A 21,692-nucleotide genomic window follows, 5' to 3' on the forward strand; every position below is an offset into this window, starting at 1 on the left:
CTGTTCCGGGAACTAACATTTTTAGGTTGCAGGGAGGTTCTTCTATGGTTCCCTGAAAATGTTCCTGGGATGTTTTATTACTGATCTGAGAACAGAAATTATAGGGTAATTAAATACTGTCCTGATACTGTTTCAATAAGACTTTTAATAACACTGCTAGTTTAGGTGAACTGTTTTGAACTCCAAGCACAATTAATCTGCTTAGGCATTAATCATTCAAACCCATTTATTTGTTTATGTGGCATGGTGTCAGTGAGATTGAAACCCATGATCTCTCTGCTCTCTAGACATAGAATTAGTCCACTGCACCAAAAGGATCTAGCTAGCATGCCATGTTTCTTTAACTCATAGAAAGCTGTTAATTTTTGTCTATTCAAACAGACCTCATTTCAAAGGAAACAAGCACTCATTAAGATCAGGTGTGGCCAATTAGTGGGTGCAGCCAACACACCCGGACACACTTAACAAGATAGAGGACAGAGAGAATTTTGTTGATGCTGGGAATGGACCGTATATGTTTTTAAATAACATTCTTCCAACGTTCTTTGAATGTTACTATGTGTTCTTGTTTTTATGGAAAGTTTTCTTCATATTCTGAGAACATTACTTTTAATAGAACCATGAAGAAACCTGCAGAAAACGTTATGTGAAGTCCTGGAATTCCCACAGAAAAACATTGTCTCTTAATGTTCTCTAAACCTCTGAGAACATAACTGAATAGAACACGAGGAAAACTGTAGAAAACGTTATGCTGAAGTCCTGAAATTCCCAGAGGAACATGTTTTTTTTAAACATTCTCTGAATGTTCTGAGAACATGACTTTAAATAAAACCATGATAAAACCTGTAAGAAATGTTATGCTGAAGTCCTGAAATTCCCATGGAAGAATGTTGTTTCTTAACATTCTCTGAACAATTTGAGAACATTCATTTAAATAGAACCCTAAGGAAACCTGTAGGAAACGTTATGGGAAGGTTGTATGCAAAATAACCATAGGACAACCACGCTCTCACCAAGCTCTAAGAAACATATGGTTCTCAGAACGTCATGTGCTAGCTGGGAAGGTTATGCACGTTGTTGGAGAAACCACACCACTGCTCTGCATCGAAGTGCTGACAGCAGTTCCCATTGATAAAAGAAAACACTTTGAGATGAACTAATCATCTCTATTTATTAGATACATAAAGAATTATTCCGTCAATAAAACAAGATGCAGACATATATGTCAAAAGATGATGCAGACGTGTCCAGAAAAAAAGGATATACACATGTAGAATTACATCAAATGCCACACTATTGTAGAATTACATAAAACGCCACACTATATCAATAAAGAAAACATGCATAAATAAGTAGGCTCTTGAATGTATATTACTGAATGTATATTACTGAATAAGAAAGTTATTTTTATATATCACACTCAGAATTAGTAGACATTAACTCAAGGAATGTTTTTTCTATAATAGGGTAGGCCTACATATCCTAAATTTGCAATTTTCACATTTTCAATAGAAAAGCCAAGGACAAAGGTAAAATGTAAAAGTTGGAAAAAAAGTGGCAAATCTGAACCTACAAGGCGGCTACAACCAAAATCTTAAGCTAAACTGAATAGATATATTGACATGTAAGAAAAACATTGAATGAAATGATGAGCACAGCAGTAGCCTATATATAGTGTCCATTACTCCTTCCAGAAGCCTCTGTTGTGGGCCACTGCCTCTTTGAGCCTGGCCAGCAGCATCTCCTTGGAGGGGTAGATGGGCAGCAGCAGTAGGAAGTGGCAGGTAAGGGATTCTGGGAAATGTAGTTCAGTAGAGTTCTGCAGGACTGCTACCTTCATCTGGATCTTGTCCATGCCCAGGATGGGAGTGCGATCACAGCCCGTCAGGAACACTGAGAAGGAAGGGAGAGAGAGTGAAAGGTAGAAAGAATGGGAAGAAATATAGTCAATGTCATTGTGTGGCAGGTAGCCTAGTGATTAAGAGCATTGGGCCAGCAACCAAAAGGTCCCTGGTTCAAATCCTTGAGCAGACTAGGTGAAAATATGTTTTTGTGCCCTTGATCAAGGGATTTAACCCTAATTGCTCCTGTAAGTTACTCTGGATAAATGTCTGCTAATTACTCAAATGATGTGTAAATGCTCTTGTGGAACAGGAAGTTCAAATATGCAGACAAAACCCTGAACCAGCATTATGAAAGACTGTATGGTTCCTCCAGTTTCACTCAACCGAGAGCAATTTAGTGCCATACTTACGGAGAAAAGCTTTCTTTTGGTCGTCTGTCAGTTCCTCAAAAGCCTCCCAGAATGTGACGATGTTGGGATGTCTGGCATGGTACTCTCCATCATACACAGTGTTCTGGACATACAAACCAAACAAATGGCAGCAATAATTAAACAATATTAAACTTGCACCTAATTTAAACGATTCACCACAAAGTCACAGTATGTCACAAAGCACCATGTATAGCTAGGCAATGTATAGGACATTATCTCCTAGTCCCAGTCCTAACTTGAGATACGTACCCATAACTTGAACATCAAAGCAAATCCCCCATTGATATAAATGCATCAACACTGACTGATTTATGCCCTAATTTCTCAAGTCAGCACCCAGCCCCATACTGAGTAATGAATGATGGTTGTATATAGACCTGTTTGAGCGTGTCCCAGTCGTAGTCCTCTTTCCCCACCATGACTCCCCTGAGCTCCTCAGGCTGGAACAACTCCACCACGTCCCTGTCACACACCTTGAAGAAGCCTCTCCTGAAATCTTCAAACACCTTCTCCGCTGATTGGTTGAAGGCGAGGTTCACGTAAGCATCAACAAACTGTTTCCTGTAAAAATAATTAATGGTATTTTTATTTATTTTTTAAACACAGAAAGCCTGCTTGTTGTAATTTCTAAAATGTCAACCTTGTATTATGCATTACAGATGTAAAACCGTAATGTGAGCCAGTTTGCTACAGCAGGAAAATAATCCTGCAGCAACAGAAAATGTGAATTATTATGTGGATAATAACTAATGGATATTTTGATACATAGGTTGATACATTTTTCTTAAGTAAAAATCAAGTCTGGAGCCTTTTAAACATAAAATATATACTACACTTTTTTAAATGTCCTGCAACAGGGGGATCAAATTAAGATCTTACATCTGTAGGAGTAAAAGTTGCTGTACCCTTACTTGTTAAAACTTGTGACTGATTTTCCTGTTTCTTTGGGATCAAGCTCCACCTTCAGGTCATCCCAGATCACCTGATGAAAATAAACAGTTTTACCACTATTCACATACTGTATCTGGGGATATTTCATTGCTCAACAATCAGTTTCAATACTATACATACGGTGAAGGTTATGTCCAGGTTTTCTTCAACATCATCATCAGTGTAGTCCTCCAAGAGGTACCGCAATCTCCTTCAATTACAATGAAAATAAATTAATGTTGAAACATTTTAATCAATTTCTAAGGGATACTAATTCAAAGCTAAAATGTACATTCTAAAATACAAACGTACCCTCCCAAAACAGGGTCAAACTCTCTCAGGTCCTCCAGTGAGGGCTTGACCCCCACCATCTTCTTGAAGAGGGCCAGAGGGAAGGGCAGGTGTACAATGTTGTGGTTGTACAGGGCCATGCCACACAAGACACCAAACAGGAAGTAGCTCTTCTCCTCCACTCTGGGCTGGTAGTAAGGGTAGGTGACACATGAGTCAAGGCAGAGATCAAGAATAAACAAGAGCAGGCAGGCACCATTCTTCTTCAAATAACTTTTATCTCCTTTGTTGTATTATGTTGGTGTCTGTATACTGCAATTCAGCTTTTAGCTGTGAATGTGTACAATTATAAAACCTTGGTACATCAGGGGGAGAGTAGGGAATGATGGTGATTATACTTGTAAACACTGCTATATTGATTGATACAGTGTAGACAGTGGCACTACTGTAATGGTTGAATCTCTTTTTGTTGCTATTAACTGACTAAATGTATTTAGATTGTTTTTAGAATAATCTAACATTTCTTACTCAACAATTTTTATTTGCTTGAGAGTGCAGTGATTTATTATACAGTAATGAAATAGCAATTCCCTAATTCTAGTTGTTACCTTGGCAGGGAACCAGACCAGTGTCTTGGTGTCGTTGTACATGAACAACTCAGACTCTGGTGCCAACAGCTCTTCAAACACATGGAGGAAGAAGTCCCTTTTGTTGACGAGCGACAGCTTCATGTCCTCCACAAACTGCACCTGAGGGTTACATTTAGGTTGAGTTCTAGACTCTACCACTGGGCACAGACGTCAATTCAATGTCTATTACACGTTTGTTTCACTGGAACCAACGTTGATTCAACCAGTGTGTGCCCAGTGGGTAGTGACAGTCTTAACATTAAAATGTTAAATCGAGTAGCTGAGATTTGGTTTGATTTGGCCAAGATTAGTTGAGTTGTCACATTCAGTCTCAGGGATAATTATTTGAATGTTACTTTATTGTCCCTTTTGAACTGACAAAAGATCATTTTACCACAAGTTCTCTCTGGAAGTAGTCATGATCTGCAGCACCCAGTTGTCTGAAGGTGTCTTCGATGAGAGACGGGCGCCTTAAGGTCAACTGGAAGACTGGGGCAGGGGGAGATTCTGGGTTGTCTCGGAACGTTCCAGAAGGATACATCACCGTCAACCGGTGGGTGAGTTTGTGAACCTCCTGCAATATATAAATATACACTAGTTCAAGTTTTTTTCATGTCACGTGCACAAGTACATTGAAATGCATTTCCTGCTTGCACTTTTACAACAACGCAGTAATCAATATCAGTAGTACTATATATATATATTTTTTAATTTATTTTAAAGTTAAGTAGAACATAAACACACGAGAAAGTAAGCTATATACAGGGTCAGCTCCAGGGGCTATTTAGAGTGATATACAGACTGGTCTTTGGAAACCACTGGGTCGGCTATGGTATACTTGAAAACAAAGATTCAATAAAAGGATATAAAGAAGCCAGTGGAATAATACAGTATACCTTTGTAAAAAGTGCAAAAATGTTGAAAATTGCCATCTTGGAGATCAGATTCAACACAAATGGGTAACGGCAAAAGATGACTGGTGTCACCTCTGTGTCCTAGAAGTGACACAAAAGAAAAATTAAAGTGCATCTCAATAGTCTAAATGGGTTCCATCTCTTTGTCTCATTCCATCAATCTGCACTGAAAGAACTGGACAAGTGAAACCAGATTCCACCACATTATCATTCTAACATTTTAGTAATTTACAGATGATTTGGTTATTTTATTACCTCCCTTGTTGACCAAAAACACCAAAGATTCACATCCTCCAATAGAATAACACTATCGTTGATCTCTTCCACATAAAAGGTACTGGCTGGAACTTCCTGGGTTCTTCCGGCCCTTTTGTTTGCCTTTGACATAAGATAATGTCAGCATCAAAATAGATTTGCACATGTCCCTTGCACATGAGGAAGTGAACAGTTCACAATATGAAGTATGTTAGGGCTTGATCAACAATATTGACAGACGGCACCTACAGAAAATGGTCAGGAGGATTATAAAAATGATTGACACAAACACTGACTCTGTGGAGGTACTTGAGGGCTTCCAGCACGAATTTGACTCCGGGGTTGTGGGTAGCCAGAAGACCGTTCCTCAGCATGAATGACAGGGCATTCTTCCACATCAGAATGTGCTTAGTCATGATGTTTGTCTCCATTGAGGACCACCACTCTTCTATAAGATGGTACAAGAATACAAGTCCCAAATATGTAAATTATATTGCCTGTGCAAAAAAAAAAAGATCTTATAATATATGGTAATGTGTCACAGTGTCAGCTATGCTTCTATTATAATACAATTCTGTAAAATTATACTGATGCTAAATTCACTGATAAAGTGACAAGGTCAGAGGTTATATACTTAATGTTTTTATGGCCGTGTCATTCAGATGTTCAACGATAACTATAGATAAAGCCAAGACCATCTTCATGACGCTGAGGTCCTCATGGAGAAGAGGGATTGTGGGTAGTAGCATAAAGATCTCTGGTGACTTGATGACAGCTGCTGAACTGCAAATATTGTCCACCAGTGGCTCAATATTTACCTACGTATATAGAAAATTAACAGAGAAATTAGGAGAGTAACATTTAGTTCTGTTCTAAATATATATTCATTTAACATATGGGTTTAAAGAGTAAGTTGATCTTAACTGATTTCCTAATCCAAGGTATGTTCAGTAGCTGGTCGAAAACCTGGCTAGCAGCCTCTAGGTCCACTGTCAAAGCTCCGGCTGTTTGTGGAATCTCACTGGTCAAAAGAAACAGAGAGCATAGCATTAGCAAGAACACAACATAGGCCTAACTGTACACATCATGGGTTGGAACCAAAATCATTTTCCAATCGTTTCGTTCTGAACAGAAGCATTCTTTTTTTTGTTCCATTCCTCTGTTCTGACCAGCAAAATGACGTTCTGAACCGGTTCGAACCCCCAAAAAGTAACGGTTTATATTGTTCCTTTCTTTTTTTCTTTTTTTCTACTTTGTTTTTATTGTAGGAACACAAATAAAGTACAGATAAAGTAAAATAAAAGAACAACAAAAACGATCTGGCAGTTACAGTGCACGTCATACCTTCATCATCATATCATCATATTAGTTACATTGACATCTTTTAATTAGACCTTTTCCAAGTACGAAACCCATTTTTCCCAGTATTCTTGACCTCTCTCCTCTTGTGTTCTTAAAGCAAAGGTCATACGCTCCATGTGGGGTATTTCTTTTACAATGTCTATCCATTGTGTCACTGTGGGAGGGTCTTTTTGTAGCCATTTCCCAGTGACAGCCTTTTTACTGGCTGCCAGTAGGACCTTCAAGAGGTACTTTTCTCTATTGTGTAAGTTATCAGGTATTTCACCCAAGTACAAAGAAATTCATGTTTGTTCTATTTCAAATCCCATTATTTTTCCAATGTTAGATCTTATTTCTCCCGAGTAAGTTTAGATTGCGGGGCAAGTCCAAAAGATATTAAAGTGATCCGTCCTCAATAGACCACATTCTCTCCAACAAGGGTGTGGTGAGCCAGTCTGTTTTGATTTCAGTTTAGGTGTTATGAAGGAACGTATAACATTCTTCCAACAGAATTCTCTCCATGATCTTGAGTTGGTGGAGCTTTGTTGAGTCTCTAATATGTTCAACCATGTTTCATCAGTTATTTCAATGTTAAGTTCCTCCTCCCATTTCTTTTTAATATAGTTTGTAGAATGTTTCTTTGAGGATTCAATACCCAAGTAGAGATTTAAAATATTTTTTTTGTTTCTACCCAAGTTGTATGCGTTAGTGAATACTTTGATTAATTTTGGAGGTGCTCGAGGGTCAGTCACTTTTATCTCCCTTAAAAAACTTCTTAAGGCTAGACAACATCCGCTGAAAAGGCAGAGCGCGAAATAAAAAAAATGTTTGTAAGAAATATTTAACTTTCATACATTCACAAGTGCAATACACCAAATTAAAGCTTAACTTCTTGTTAATCTACCCATCGTGTCCGATTTCAAAAAGGCTTTACAGCGAAAGCACACCATATGATTATGTTAGGTCAGAGACTAGTCACAAAAAAACATACCGCCATTTTCCAACCAAAGAGAGGATTCACAAAAAGCAGAAATAGAGATAAAATGAATCACTAACCTTTGATGATCTTCATCAGATGGCACTCATAGGACGGACTTCATGTTACACAATACATGTATGTTTTGTTCGCTAAAGTTCATATTTATATCCAAAAATCTCAGTTTACATTGGCGCGTTATGTTCAGTAATGTTGTGCCTCGAAAATATCCGGCGGATTTGCAGAGAGCCACATCAATTTACAGAAATACTCATCATAAACTTTGATAAAAGATACAAGTGTTATGCACAGAATTAAAGATATACTTCTCCTTAATGCAACCGCTGTGTCAGATTTCAAAAAAGCTTTACGGAAAAAGCACACCATGCAATAATCTGAGTACAGCGCTCAGACACAAAAACAAGCCATACAGAAACGCGCCATGTTGTGGAGTCAGTAAAAGTCAGAAATAGCGTTATAAATATTCACTTACCTTTGATGATCTTCATCAGAATGCACTCCCAGGAATCGCAGTTCCACAATAAATGTTTGTTTTGTTCGATAAAGTCCATCATTTATGTCCAAATACCTCCCTTTGTTAGCGCGTTTAGTTCACAAATCCAAACTCACGAGGCGCGGGCAAGTCCAGGCGAAAGTTCAGACGAAAAGTCCAAAAAGTTATATTACAGTTCGTAGAAACATGTCAAACGATGTATAGAATCAATCTTCAGGATGTTTTTATCATAAATCTTCAATAATGTTTCAACCGGACAATTCCTTTGTCTTTAGAAATGCAATGAAATGCAGGTCGCTCTCACGGCCACGCGCGTGACCAGCTCATGGCCTTCTGCCAGACACCTGGCTCAAACATCTCTCATTCTCTCCCCCTTCACAGTAGAAGCCTGAAACAAGGTTCTAAAGACTGTTGACATCTAGTGGAAGCCTTAGGAAGTGCGATTTGACCCCATAGACACTGTATATTCAATAGGCAATGAGTTGAAAAACTACAAACCTCAGATTTCCCACTTCCTGGTTGGATTTTTCTCAGGTTTTTGCCTGCCATACGAGTTCTGTTATACTCACAGACATCATTCAAACAGTTTTAGAAACTTCAGAGTGTTTTCAATCCAAATCTACTAATAATATGCATATATTAGCTTCTGAGACTGAGTAGCAGGCCGTTTACTCTGGGCACGCTTTTCATCCGAACGTGAAAATGCTGCCCGCTATCCCAAACAGGTAACTTAAGAAATAGTGTCGAACTTGTAGGTATTTGTAAAAATCTTGTCAATCCAAGCCATGTTTTTTTACTTAGGTCCTGGAAGTTATCTAGGTCCCCATTCCTTATAATTGTACTGAATGATGTGATGCTTTTCTGCGTCCATTGTTTAAATCTGCTGTCCTGAGTTGCAGGGATGAAGCTGGGGTCGTATGCGGGCCAACTCAGCAGTTTGATCTCTCTGTCTAAATTATTTTGCTTAACTACCCTAAACCATGTCTCCAGAGAGAAATTAATCCACAGATTTTGTCTATTGTATATTTCTATTACCATGTCCTTATTTCCCAAAACTGACTGTATGGGTATCTCTGTCAAAGTAGTCTCCATGTCTTTCCATTTGGATTCGTATTCTGAATTGCACCAACACACCAGAGGTCTCAATTGGGCTGACACATAATAATCTTTTAGGTTTGGTAATGTCAGGATTTGGCCAGGATTGTTCAAGTTTTGGTCACTAGATGCCCCCATTGTGCTTTTTTGACCCTTTTGTTTTTTCCCTTGTTCCAGTTATTAGTTGCACCTGTGTCTCATTTCCCTTGAAAGTATTTAAACCCTTAGTGTTCCTCAGTTCTTTGCTCTGTGTTTGTATGTTAGAACCCAGCCCCAGCCATGCTGTGAACGTTTGTTTCTCTAGTTGGATATTCTTGAGGTACTCTGGTTTTGTTCTTGTTTATTTTTTATTATTCTTTTGAGGTTTGTTTTTTCCCTGCTGTTCTTACCACTTTGTGGATTTTTCTTTGTCTTGGAAGATATACATGTTTTCTCTTGGAATTACTTTTGACGTTGTGGATTTATATTTTTTGCCTGAAGATCTTTTCCTTTGTACTTTATTAAACCACCGTCTCTAGTACTGCTGTGTCTGCCTCATCTTCTGGGTTCTGCCAACTATTAGTGGCTCAGTTTACTAAGTGACTGTTTCTCACACCGGAGACCCGTGTTCGTTACCGGGTCCTGACAGAAACACAGAGCCAAACAAAATGAACCCAGAGCCACGAAGCTGCTCTGGTTCAGCAAGAGGCCTTAATGGCTAGACATTCTCAACTTCTGTCGGAGATGCTGACTTCCATAAAGCAGATATCTGATCGACTTTCCCCGGCAACCGCTTCTGCCCCAGTACATCAGATTCAAGTGCCCGTGGCAGTTAACCCCCTGGCTGAACCTCGTCTGCCGCCTCCCCAACGGTTCTCAGGTGATCCGAGTGCTTGTAAGGGGTTTTTCACCCAATGTTCTCTCTCCTTCGAGCTGCAACCCTCGTCGTTTCCCACCGACCGGTCCAAGATAGCATATATCATCACCCTGCTGTCGGAAAAAGCCCTAGCCTGGGCTACTGCTGTGTGGGATGCCCAAAGTCCCTGCTGTGCCAGCTACTCTACCTTTGCTGAAGAATTCAAGCGAGTGTTTCAAGGTCCTACCAGCGGCCCTGACTCAGCCAAACAGCTCCTGACTATCCGCCAAGGTCGGCGCAGCGTGACGGACTATGCCATCCAGTTCCGCACGGTGGCAGCAGCGAGTGGCTGGAACGACCAGGCGCTCACAGTATGCTTTTTGAAGGGTCTTTCCGACACCATCCAAGATGAACTGGCCACTCGGGAACCACCGGACAACCTCGAGTCCCTGATCAAGTTGGCCTCGCGCATAGACCAGCGTTTGAGAGAGAGAACTCAACTGTAGACCTCTCACCCTAGCTCCTATCGGTCCCAGCTCCGAGTCTCCACCTTTATCCTCGCTGGCTCCACCGGAACCCATGCAGATTGGACGCATCTCCTAGGCTGAGAGAGACCGCCGGATGAGGGAGCGATGCTGTCTATATTGCGGCAAACCGGGCCATTTCCGCTCCACGTGTCCCGGGTTCCAGGGAAACGCACTGTCCCGTGCAGGCCTGGGAGGACTGTAACGGGAAACATAACCTCCTCCCATCCATCCAACTCCCGCCTGCTCATTCCAGTCACCCTTTCCTGGGACAACCACGAGCTTCCCCTTCAAGCCTTGGTAGACTCTGGAGCCGCAGGTAACTTCATGGATGGTGTCTGGGCGAAGGAGAATGGCGTTCCCTCTGAACCTCTAAGTGACCCCATGAGGGTTACTACATTGGATGGAAGCCCTTTGGGATCTGGACTTGTCACTCGTGTCACTACCCCCTTGCGACTTTCAGTTTCCCAACACCAGGAAGTGATGAACTTTCATCTGATCTCCTGTTCCGAGTTCCCTCTCGTCCTTAGATACCCCTGGCTTCACAGCCATAACCCTCACATCGACTGGTCTGTGGGCACTATCAAGCAGTGGGGTCCTACGTGCCAAGCCACTTGTATCTTCCCGAGTTCCCCGAGTTCTCCTCCCGAGTCTCTAGAATCCATCAACCTGTCCCGAGTTCCTGAGTGTTACCATGACCTCAAACCGGTATTTAGCAAACAGAGGGCCACCAGACTACCACCCCATATAGACCTTACGATTGCCCCATCGACCTGTTTCCGGGCACCTGCCCCCCCCCCCCCCAGGGGTCGGATCTTTTCCCTATCTCCTCCCGAACGAGCTGCTATGGATACCTACATCAAGAACGCTCTGGCAGCAGGCCTCATGCGTCCATCCACCTCGCCGGCGGGAGCAGGGTTTTTCTTTGTGGCCAAAAAAGACGGTGGATTACGTCCTTGCATCGACTACCGGGGACTCAATGCCATAACCGTCCGTAACCGCTACCCGCTACCCCTTATGGCCACAGCCTTTGAGCTGCTCCAGGAAGCAGTTGTCTTCACTAAGCTTGACCTGCGGAACGCATACCATCTTGTGCGGATCAGACCCGGTGACGAGTGGAAGACTGCTTTCAACACGCCTACTGGTCACTACGAATACTTGGTGATGCCCTTCGGCTTGACAAACGCCCCGGCTGTGTTCCAAGCGCTCATAAACGATGTGCTTAGGGATATGCTTAACATCTTCGTGTTCGTTTACTTGTTTGTGAGTTTGTGAGTGCTTTTGGTGACAAGCCAAATTTCTTCAGCCTCTTGAGGTTGAAGAGGCGCTACTGCGCCTTCTTCACCACGCTGTCTGTGTGGGTGGACCAATTCAGTTTGTCCGTGATGTGTACACCGAGGAACTTAAAACTTTCCACCTTCTCCACTACTGTCCCGTCGATGTGGATAGGGGGCTGCTCCCTCTTCTGTTTCCTGAAGTCCACGATCTTCTGCTTTGTTTGGTTAACATTGAGTGTGAAGTTATTTTCCTGACACCACACTACGATGTCCCTCACCTCCTCACTGTAGGCGGTCTTGTCGTTGTTGGTAATCAAGCCTACCACTGTAGTGTCGTCTGCAAACTTGATGATTGAGTTGGAGGTGTGCATGGCCACGCAGTCATGGGTAAACAGGGAGTACAGGAGAGGGCTGAGGACGCACACTTGTGGGGCCCCAGTGTTGAGGATCAGCGGGGTGGAGATGTTGTTTCCTACCCTCACCACCTGGGGGCGACTTGTCAGGAAGTACACGACCCAGTTGCACAGGGCGGGGTCGAGGCCCAGGGTCTCGAGCTTAATGACGAGTTTGTAGGGTACTATGGTGTTAAAGGCTGAGCTGTAGACGATGAACAGCATTCTTACATAGGTATTCCTCTTGTCCAGATGGGTTAGGGCAGTTTTTAGTTTGCCTGGGTGCAAGACATTGTGGTCCGCGACGCGGCTGGTTTTCTTTTTGTAGTCCGTGATTGACTGTAGACCCTGCCACATACCTCTCGTGTCCTGCCACATACCTCTCGTTGAATTGCGACTCTACTTTGTCTTTATACTGACGCTTAGCTTGTTTGATTGCCTCGACATTAAATTACTTCACCAACGGATAGAGCAGCTTGCTATGGCGCGGACAAGCTATGTAGATGCATTGGACAGACAAATGTAGTGCAGGGTGCCACATGCAACTGAAATTTTGCGGGCGAGGAGAGTGCTGGGCATGAAGCGCTGGGCATCTTGTTGACATGCATAATCTGAATTAGGCCCACAGAATTATACCTATGGAGGAGCGGCTTCTATTGAAGGAACTTTGAATGTCTTTGAACTTCAGAGAGTTGCCTTGTGCTAGCCCTTGATCATGACTCTGTTCCATTACATTACACATAATGTCGCCTAGTTTGAGAGCTAGACCAGAGCTAGCTAACAAGCTAGCTAGCTAACAAGCTTGTGTGTGCAGAGCGGCACCAGAATTGAAATAAAAACACATATTTTTGTAGTTAATAAATCCAGTGTGAAACGTGATAACTATAGTATCCTTAACTAGCATTGAAAAAGTTAATCCATTGTTTTCTAATTAAAAATCTCTCTCCCTAATTTCTGAATCACGCCTGTAACGTCAGTATGCATGCTTCGGAGGGAGGGGCAGGGCCAGGTAGCCTACACACACACACACACACACACACACACACACACACACACACACACACACACACACACACACACACACACACACACACACACACACACAGAGAGAGAGACACAGACACACACACACAAAGATTTTCAGCTGGCAGGCAGGCAGACACAGGAATAAGTTTCTGAGTGACAGTGAGGTCTTTGCATTCCCTTACAAAAAAAGATTGCAGTTTTGAAACTGCAGTAAAAGTGCAGTAGCTGCAGTTGACTGTGGTATTTTGGACGCAGTGATTGTAAAGTAACTGCAGTTTACAGCAGTTATACTTCACTGTAACTGCAGTTACACTGCGAAGTTACAACAGTAAAAAAACTGTGTTGTTTTGGATGCAGTATTTGCAGCATACTGCAGTTATACTGCATTATAATTATAGTTATACTACAGTGTACTGCAGTTATACTGCATTATAATTATAGTTATACTACAGTGTACTGCAGTTATACTGCATTATAATTATAGTTATACTACAGTGTACTGCAGTTATACTGCACTCTGACTTCAATCTTTTTTCATAAGAGATAGGCTCTTTGTAGCGTTTTTTCACCATGCTTTTAAAATTAACAGTTCTGTTCTGGAACAGTATAGATCACTTTTGTTCTCAGTTCTAGTTCTGTCGTCGAAAACAACAAAAATTCTGTTCTGTTCCCTAAACCAGTTCCAACCCCTGGTTAGGTACACCTTTTCATACTGAACCGTTCGGTACGGGACCTCGGTTCAGTCCGCACTGTGAACCCGAATTATAACATTAAAAAGATAACACTAGGCCTATAGGCTATGCAGTGTTGCATTCCATTACCTCGCCCTTACAAAAAAATATTGCAGTCAGAGTGCAGTATAACTGCAGTATGCTGCAAATACTGCAACCAAAATAACACCGCTATGACAAGCTAGACGTTAGTCTACTAGATAAATGGTTGGCTATCTTAGCCAACTAGCTTCTCACGGTTTGATGCAATCAAGACAGATACTACGTACGTAATCATATTGGATGATAAATAACCTAGCTATGACAAGCTAGAAGCTAGTCTACTAGTGCAAGTTGACTCGGTTGGTTGCTGCCTCTCCCTGCCTCCTCCTTTCTCTCGTTTCACTTACTCGCAGAACACACACCGCAAGGCCCTACCTCCGCCTGCTCTCCCTCGTAAGGCCGCTCCGTCGCCTATTCTCCCTCGCACTGTATCAGCTCTGGTTAATAAAATAGCTTACAAATGGACTTTTCTGCTGCTTCCCTCACTCAGGTCTGACATCGTCTATATGGAACTAGTCGTCCTTGGGTCCGTTTGGAACAGGTCTCTATATTGACAAATTTATTTAGGCATATTTCTCCAGGTGGGAAAGCTCCAGGTCCATTTCGTAACGGGTCCAACTTTTTAGACCTCTACTTGAGACCCAACATAACAAGCTCTGTCAGAACAGAATGAAACTGGACTTCGGCAACAAATAGAATGATTTTTAATTTAGTGTATTTTGCAAAATAAACAAAAATGTCATTTTCCGCTGTACCTTAACCGAAACTGAACTGTGACCCCAAAACCACAATGCATACCGAACTGTGGGTTTGGTGAACCATTACACCCATACCCCTGGTACACATACCGTTTTCATTTCAAACTATCCAAACCTTCCATTTTAAAATAGCTTACCTGGCTTTGGTGAAACTGGCCACAAGACTTGAACTTGTTGAGAACATCAAGGATATTTCTCTGTTGGAACAAATGTGGACATATTTGATGCTTCAGTACAATTATACTATAAGAAATACAACTGAAGGGTGCAGTGACATACCCGATGGGTTGGATATAACTCTTCTCATCTATTATCTTTTTAAAAAGTATTATCAACTGGAAATCAGCCAATCCTCCGTCGTTCACGCAATTATAAAAAATTGAAAGAGCATGGGCGACGGAGAGAAACAAAATGGTGCAGTTTGATAAGGGCGCTGGAGATAGGGGTGGGGGCTAGCGGGTCTGGGCAGGTGTGATGTAGTGAGGTTTGTATGATGTAATCGTTTGCATGAGTATGTTTTGTATAGATTCTAAAATCTTAAATAAAATCGTTTAAAAAAAGAAATACTAAGATAAAACCGAACAATAAATGTTTATTTATTTCATTTTGAGTTAGCTAGAAAATAACTAAAAACGAACAAAAACCTTTGCGCCTCTGTATTTCCTTGCTCCATCGTCAGCCATTTTTGCAGCTTGGCTTCATCTAACCTCCCGATTGGCTGTTCTCTTTCAGAACTCTACAAAGGCAGATAAAGCAATATAATGAATTAAAATATCTCAAACATGAATTAGCTGCTTGAGACATTTAGAACGTTTCAGTCTCTCTTTTACTGAGGTATAAAAGGTCAGAAACATTACCTCAGCAGTGTAAATGAAGTTTGAATTCCATCCCACTGATATCTTCATGTCTGGTAAAAAAAGAAAAGAAGAGGTTGTAGGGACATCAAGTCTCGTTATGTATGTGTTCTAATTCAGTCACCCAAACACGACAGAGTCAGTATGTAGCTGCATAATAGAATTGAATAGAATCAAATACAAAACAGAAGACAATAAAATAGACATTGTATCTGGTACCGTTGAGTATGACTGTCTCTGCCCCACCAGAAGCCGTTTTCAGCAGCACTGAGGTGGGTCGCAAGCAGCCCTCTGTGTTGCCAGTCCCTAGCTGACCTTTGACCCCACTGCCAAAGGCCCAGAGTTGACCTGAGGACCCCAGCACCAGGGTGTGATGGCTGGCAGAGTTACAGTAAGACAAAAACACAGTCAGACTGAGAATGTTCAAGGTTGGTTTCCTGTGTATAAGTAGCATTATGCTGTTGGTCATTACCTGCCACATGCTATCTGTGAGACCAGTCCATCCATACCCTCTACCAGTTTGGGTATGAGTTGGTTAGCTGATGCGTTGTGCCCAAGCTGGCCTCGGCTTCCCTCCCCAAAGGTGAACACCTGTCCACCCTAAAGACCACAAAGAACCAGAACCAGTTGTTACATGTCAAGGTCCAGAGTTGTTCCTGGTCTAGTCCGGTCAGGGCCCTAATCACTTCTTAAAGAGACAGTATAATAGTATTGAAGGGTCGACCTTTACTCTGGTAGCCCTGAGGCTAGATCAGTATTAAAAGCAATAATCAGGACATATTCTGTATAACCTGTGATTTTCTATTCTGTAATAAACTGTAACTTCTCATTTAGTATGATAACAACTTGTATGGTTCATTGTGTAGCCAATCTCTTCCAGACACCCATCAGACGCTTGATCGTTTGTTTTTCACCTCTATTCAAGGTAATTTTATATAACTGGCTTTATTTACTAATATATGATGAATTGTATATTCGAGAGGATGCTGACTTTGTGTGCAGAACTATCTCCCAGTGGGCCCACTGTTTAGGACATTAAATACTTTTTTCTGAACTTAATGAACTGCTGTCGGATTTGTCTCCTTTCACACCAACTTCTCCCTTGGGGCCTTCAGTAAAAATACAGTAATAGTATGATACCTTGGTGAGAACAGCAGTGTCCCTCTCCACAGTAATAGTATGATACCTTGGTGAGAACAGCAGAATGTCGCTCTCCACAGTAATAGTATGATACCTTGGTGAGAACAGAAATGTCCCTCTCCACAGTAATAGTATGATACCTTGGTGAGAACAGCAGTGTCCATCTCCACAGTAATAGTATGATACCTTGGTGAGAACAGCAGAATGTCCCTCTCCACAGTAATAGTATGATACCTTGGTGAGAACAGCAGTGTCCCTCTCCACAGTAATAGTATGATACCTTGGTGAGAACAGCAGTGTCCCTCTCCACAGTAATAGTATGATACCTTGGTGAGAACAGCAGTGTCCCTCTCCACAGTAATAGTATGATACCTTGGTGAGAACAGCAGTGTCCCTCTCCACAGTAATAGTATGATACCTTGGTGAGAACAGCAGTGTCCCTCTCCACAGTAATAGTATGATACCTTGGTGAGAACAGCAGAATGCGCCTCTCCACAGTAATAGTATGATACCTTGGTGAGAACAGCAGTGTCCCTCTCCACAGTAATAGTATGATACCTTGGTGAGAACAGCAGAATGCGCCTCTCCACAGCTGATGAAGGAAACCCCCAAGACTCTGAGAGCAGGCACAGCACAGATGTTGAACCGGCCTGGAAGGGGGAACAAGCATCATACAAGCATCATGCAATGTTCCCACTCATTATAATACATCTGGAAAATGACTTAGTGGTTATAACAAAGGAATCCAAGTTCAAATGAGAAAATGCTGGTGGATAAGCCTGATTAGCTTTTTATACAAGTAGCGTACGAAGAGAGGTAGAGTGCCGTAGTACCTTTCTCATCCACACGGTTGAGTCCCAGCTGCCCAGCCCTGTTCGCCCCACAGCAGTAGACCAGGCCTGGGAGGGTGAGGGCCAGAGTGTGGGTTCCTCCGGCTGCTACCTGGATCACTGGGACTCCAGTGAGGGAGCGCACCAGGGCAGGAATGGGCTGCAGAGGGACTCCCTTCCCCAGTCCCAGCTGTCCATGACTGTTCAGACCCCATGAGAACACCTGTCCTCCTGTAGAAGACAAAGAAATTACATATTACATTACAATTACATAACAACAATTCCAGAGTTACATTCTTTCCTAATAAATATAATCTCACTGTCCTTTTGATGTTCACGCTTAGAAAAAATAGTTCCAAAAGGGTTCTTCGGCTGTCCTCACAGGATAACCCTTTTAGGTTCCAGGTAGAACCCTTTTTTGCTCCAGGTAGAACCCTTTTGGTTTTCATGTAGAACCCTCTGAAAAAAGGGTTCTACATGGAACCCAAAAGGGTTCTACCTGGAACCAAAAAGGGTTCTCCAAAGGGTTCTCATATGGGGACTGCTGAATAACCCTTTTAGGTTTAAGACAGCATCTTTTTTCTAAGTGTAGTCTAACTGATGCATGTGGTTATCATAGTTTAGATGGAATGTAGTCTGTGTGAGTAGGCCTACGTCAAAAGGTACAGTATGTTATACCTTTAGTCAAGGCCAAAGAATGGAAATTTCCACAAGCAACCTGTATCACTGTTATCGGCAAGGGCGAAGGTATTGGAACTGGTCTGTGTGAAAAAAAGGAGACATCTAGTACATATTGTCTTTGTTAGTGATCAGTGGAATCCAAGAGGGCTCTCATTACTTGACAATGTAAATCATGGATGATATTTAACTATCAATATCTATTTCAAGTTGAAGTTGAGGTTTCCTTGCCTTGGCCTGGGGACTTTGGAGACAGTAGTAAGGGCGATGCCCAGCTGTCCCTCACCCCCTGCCCCCCAGGAGTACACCTGTCCTGATGCGCACACAGCTACAGAGTGGTCCTGACCACAAGCCACAGAGACCACTGCCCCCAGACCCTCCACTGGGGCTGAAACGGGTAGAACACAGTACAGGTCTACATCTGTTGTATTCGGCGCATGTGACAAATACAATTTTATTTGATTAGACAACGTTTTATTTGGAAGTCCTGTCTTGTCCTGGAAAGGGTTAAATGCTAGAACATTGATAAGATGTAATTTAATGCATGAAGGAGTTAATCAACAATTTATCCGAGTCATCTTGAGGATGACGTCAAGTTCGATCCCAGTGTGTATTTTATAGGATTTTTCGTTTTTCGTTTCTCTACTTTGGGAGAAACGAAACTGGAACCAAACCATGAGCGCCTATTGTGCAGTAGTTTTATTGAGGGGTGTCAGTTTCTGAAAGTTGTCGTTAAACTCAGCAGAAACGAAACATTATACAATCTGACATTATGAACAATATCACTAAAATATTTGGGGGTAGTGATGAAAAATAATAAACGCATTCAGAGTCAAACAAACGTACTTTTCCAGTAGCACTTTTTTCAAATTAGCCTACATAAGAACTTGATTATAATCTGCATTTATTCTGCAAATTCTGGCTACATATTCCGATAGCATTCATTGATGTCTTACCTGGTAGTTTTGAATGTATGTTCCCCTGTCTGCCAAGTTGTCCCTTTGAGTTGCGCCCGCATGATAGGATCCTGCCATCTACCGTGAGAAATAAAGTGTGTTGCTCCCCGCAAACTATTTCTGTGACTTTATCAGAGAATATATTCCCTGCTATCGGAACAGACACATTCTCAAAGTTTAGACCAAACTGTCCACTCGAACCGTCTCCCCAGCAGAACATGATGATGTGAAGGTTAAGGTGATGCCTGGCGTTACATTACTAATGACGCAGTCCACCCTGCGCGCGCGCTATGTGTGCTTGTGGTAACGTTAGTCATCGGCGATCATATTAGCTAGATTGTTTTATGTACAAAATGTATTGGATCCCACCAGTTTTGAGGCTCACCTGTTTAGCTTTAAAATATATATATATATAAAAAAAATTGCATGTAATTTTGGCATCAGTATGTGTCACATATCAGTTTGCAAACGATGTAAAAAAAATAATAAATGAGTAAATAAAGCCGCATACAAACATGGTCTCTTTTTAGCTTTCTTGAGTAAGGCAGCTCCAAAATGCAGGTGCAGTGCTTTCTGTGGTGGTGGGGCAGCCAGCGGAAAATATTGAGCTGAGGGATTGGTAATGTTCTCTAGTTGCGCTGTGATTGGCTCTACATCACGTAGAGCTCAAAACTTCAAGCCCCTTAGGTGCTGCCATAGACTTACATTAGAAGTGCCCATCCGAGAAGGCTCAAGATCCTTGGCCACAAATAAAATGACTTCAAATCACGTTTTATCTACCGTAGCTATGACTGGACTGATGTCAACATCACACTTTCAAAATCTTAGCTAGCAAGCTAGACAAGCAGTCATCATCATGAATTAAGTCGACAATCAACTGGCAAATCCTTTTCAATCCTTGTCATATGAAGAGAAATTATAGATAAAATGTACCAGTGCTCATCGCACATTGGACATAAACATTACACAACAAGTTGGAAATCACAAATTCAACAATGAGTGCTGAGGCGCGACTGCAGCCTCAGGTTCGATCCCAGGCTGTCACAGCCGGCCGTGACTGGGAGACCCATGGGACAGCACACAATTGGCCCAGTGTAGTCTGGGTTAGGGGAGGGTTAAGAGAGGGTTTGGCTGACCGGGATTTCCTTGTCTCATCGTGCTCTAGCAACTCCTTGTGTCAGGTCGGACGCCTGCAAGCTGACTCAGTCGTCAGTTCAACTGTGTTTCATCTGACACATTGGTGCGGCTGGCTTCCGGGTTAAGCGAGCAGTGTGTCAAGAACCAGTGCAGCTTGGCTCGCAGAGTCCGTAGGGGAGTTGCAGCGATGAGACAAGATCGTAACTTCTGGCCCATGGCGTTGCATGTGAACCTTTTTTTAAATTGTATTTCTTATTTCTCCATTTTTCTCCCCAATTTCGTGATATCCAATTGGTAAAGCTTGAAGACATTGGCCATGCTGTCAATCCATCAATCAATCAATCAATCAAGTTTATTTTATATAGCCCTTCGTACATCAGCTAATATCTCGAAGTGCTGTACAGAAACCCAGCCTAAAACCCCAAACAGCAAGCAATGCAGGTGTAGAAGCACGGTGGCTAGGAAAAACTCCCTAGAAAGGCCAAAACCTAGGAAGAAACCTAGAGAGGAACCAGGCTATGAGGGGTGGCCAGTCCTCTTCTGGCTGTGCCGGGTGGAGATTATAACAGAACATGGCCAAGATGTTCAAAATGTTCATAAATGACAAGCATGGTCAAATAATAATCAGGAATAAATGTCAGTTGGCTTTTCATAGCCGATATCCAGCATGACTTCTGCCGCATTCAAAACAACTGGAAACCCGGAACTGGGAAATCTCAGACTTCAGTGAGTTCAAGACAGCTGGGAACTCTGAAAAAAACTAGCTACGACTGAGAAAATAAGGAACATAATTTTGAAAGGTCATCCATCTTGAAATTCCAAGTTGGGAACTCTGGCCTCTTTCTAGAGCCCACAAGAAGGACAGCCGTGCCACCTTCCTGTTCAAGTGAGCACAGCACAGCAAGGTGAATCCAAAAATGTCTTGTATGTTGCTGCATAAATTATGTAATATGCCAGGGAGATATGTAATACTGTAGCCAAGAAAGTAATACTAAGTGTATGTTGTGCAGTAAGATGTTAGTAGCCCATGTGCCTCAACCTAATAATTTGGTCCCTTTCCTCCCTCAGAACTTAGCCTACTGTTCTGACTTGATGGTGCACATGTAGCCTATAGCTTGTTTAAGAGAAATGTAATCATCAAATATTGTAAGAGCTTTCATTGTCTGCTTATATGCCCCCTTTATTTATCCTACGGTTCTGACTTGGTGTACAGGGGGAATACTGTAAGAATGGCCCATGTTTTGAATTATGTCACTGTACATTTCAAAAGTGCTGAACAAATAGTTATATTG

The 21,692-nt window shown here is 42.1% G+C and overlaps 1 protein-coding gene across 2 annotated transcripts; it reads right to left on the bottom strand.

Annotated features, from left to right (window-relative positions):
- Positions 1 to 1,152: 1,152 nt before the first annotated feature.
- Positions 1,153 to 19,532, bottom strand: LOC120037784 (probable E3 ubiquitin-protein ligase HERC6). 2 transcript variants are annotated; one of them, XM_038983754.1, is made up of 23 exons: positions 19,264 to 19,532; positions 18,539 to 18,695; positions 18,308 to 18,390; positions 17,633 to 17,860; positions 17,358 to 17,449; positions 16,132 to 16,259; positions 15,879 to 16,036; positions 15,663 to 15,712; positions 15,450 to 15,541; positions 14,943 to 15,002; positions 6,219 to 6,315; positions 5,929 to 6,112; positions 5,591 to 5,742; positions 5,295 to 5,417; positions 5,022 to 5,120; positions 4,520 to 4,699; positions 4,105 to 4,245; positions 3,518 to 3,684; positions 3,347 to 3,416; positions 3,187 to 3,257; positions 2,653 to 2,836; positions 2,255 to 2,357; positions 1,153 to 1,893 (listed from the first exon to the last, which is right to left on the bottom strand). In XM_038983754.1, the coding sequence occupies exons 1-23, from the start codon at positions 19,481 to 19,483 to the stop codon at positions 1,682 to 1,684; spliced, it is 3,051 nt and encodes a 1,016-aa protein (XP_038839682.1). In that variant the 5' UTR covers positions 19,484 to 19,532; the 3' UTR covers positions 1,153 to 1,681. The 2 variants fall into 2 exon arrangements, with proteins under 2 accessions (XP_038839682.1, XP_038839683.1); XM_038983755.1 differs by lacking the exons at positions 18,308 to 18,390; positions 18,539 to 18,695.
- Positions 19,533 to 21,692: the final 2,160 nt, after the last annotated feature.

Source organism: Salvelinus namaycush, unplaced genomic scaffold, assembly GCF_016432855.1.
Source record: "Salvelinus namaycush isolate Seneca unplaced genomic scaffold, SaNama_1.0 Scaffold187, whole genome shotgun sequence".
NCBI classification, from domain to species: Eukaryota; Metazoa; Chordata; class Actinopteri; order Salmoniformes; family Salmonidae; genus Salvelinus; species Salvelinus namaycush.

Coding starts and splice junctions, on each gene's coding strand:
- LOC120037784 (XM_038983754.1), bottom strand. CDS start 19,483: ATGTTCTGCTGGGGAGACGGTTCGAGTGGACAGTTTGGTCTAAACTTT. Junction 17,450..17,632: donor CAACCGTGTGGATGAGAAAG/GTACTACGGCAC, acceptor TCCCCCTTCCAG/GCCGGTTCAACATCTGTGCT. Junction 3,685..4,104: donor TGGTCTGGTTCCCTGCCAAG/GTAACAACTAGA, acceptor CCTTACTACCAG/CCCAGAGTGGAGGAGAAGAG.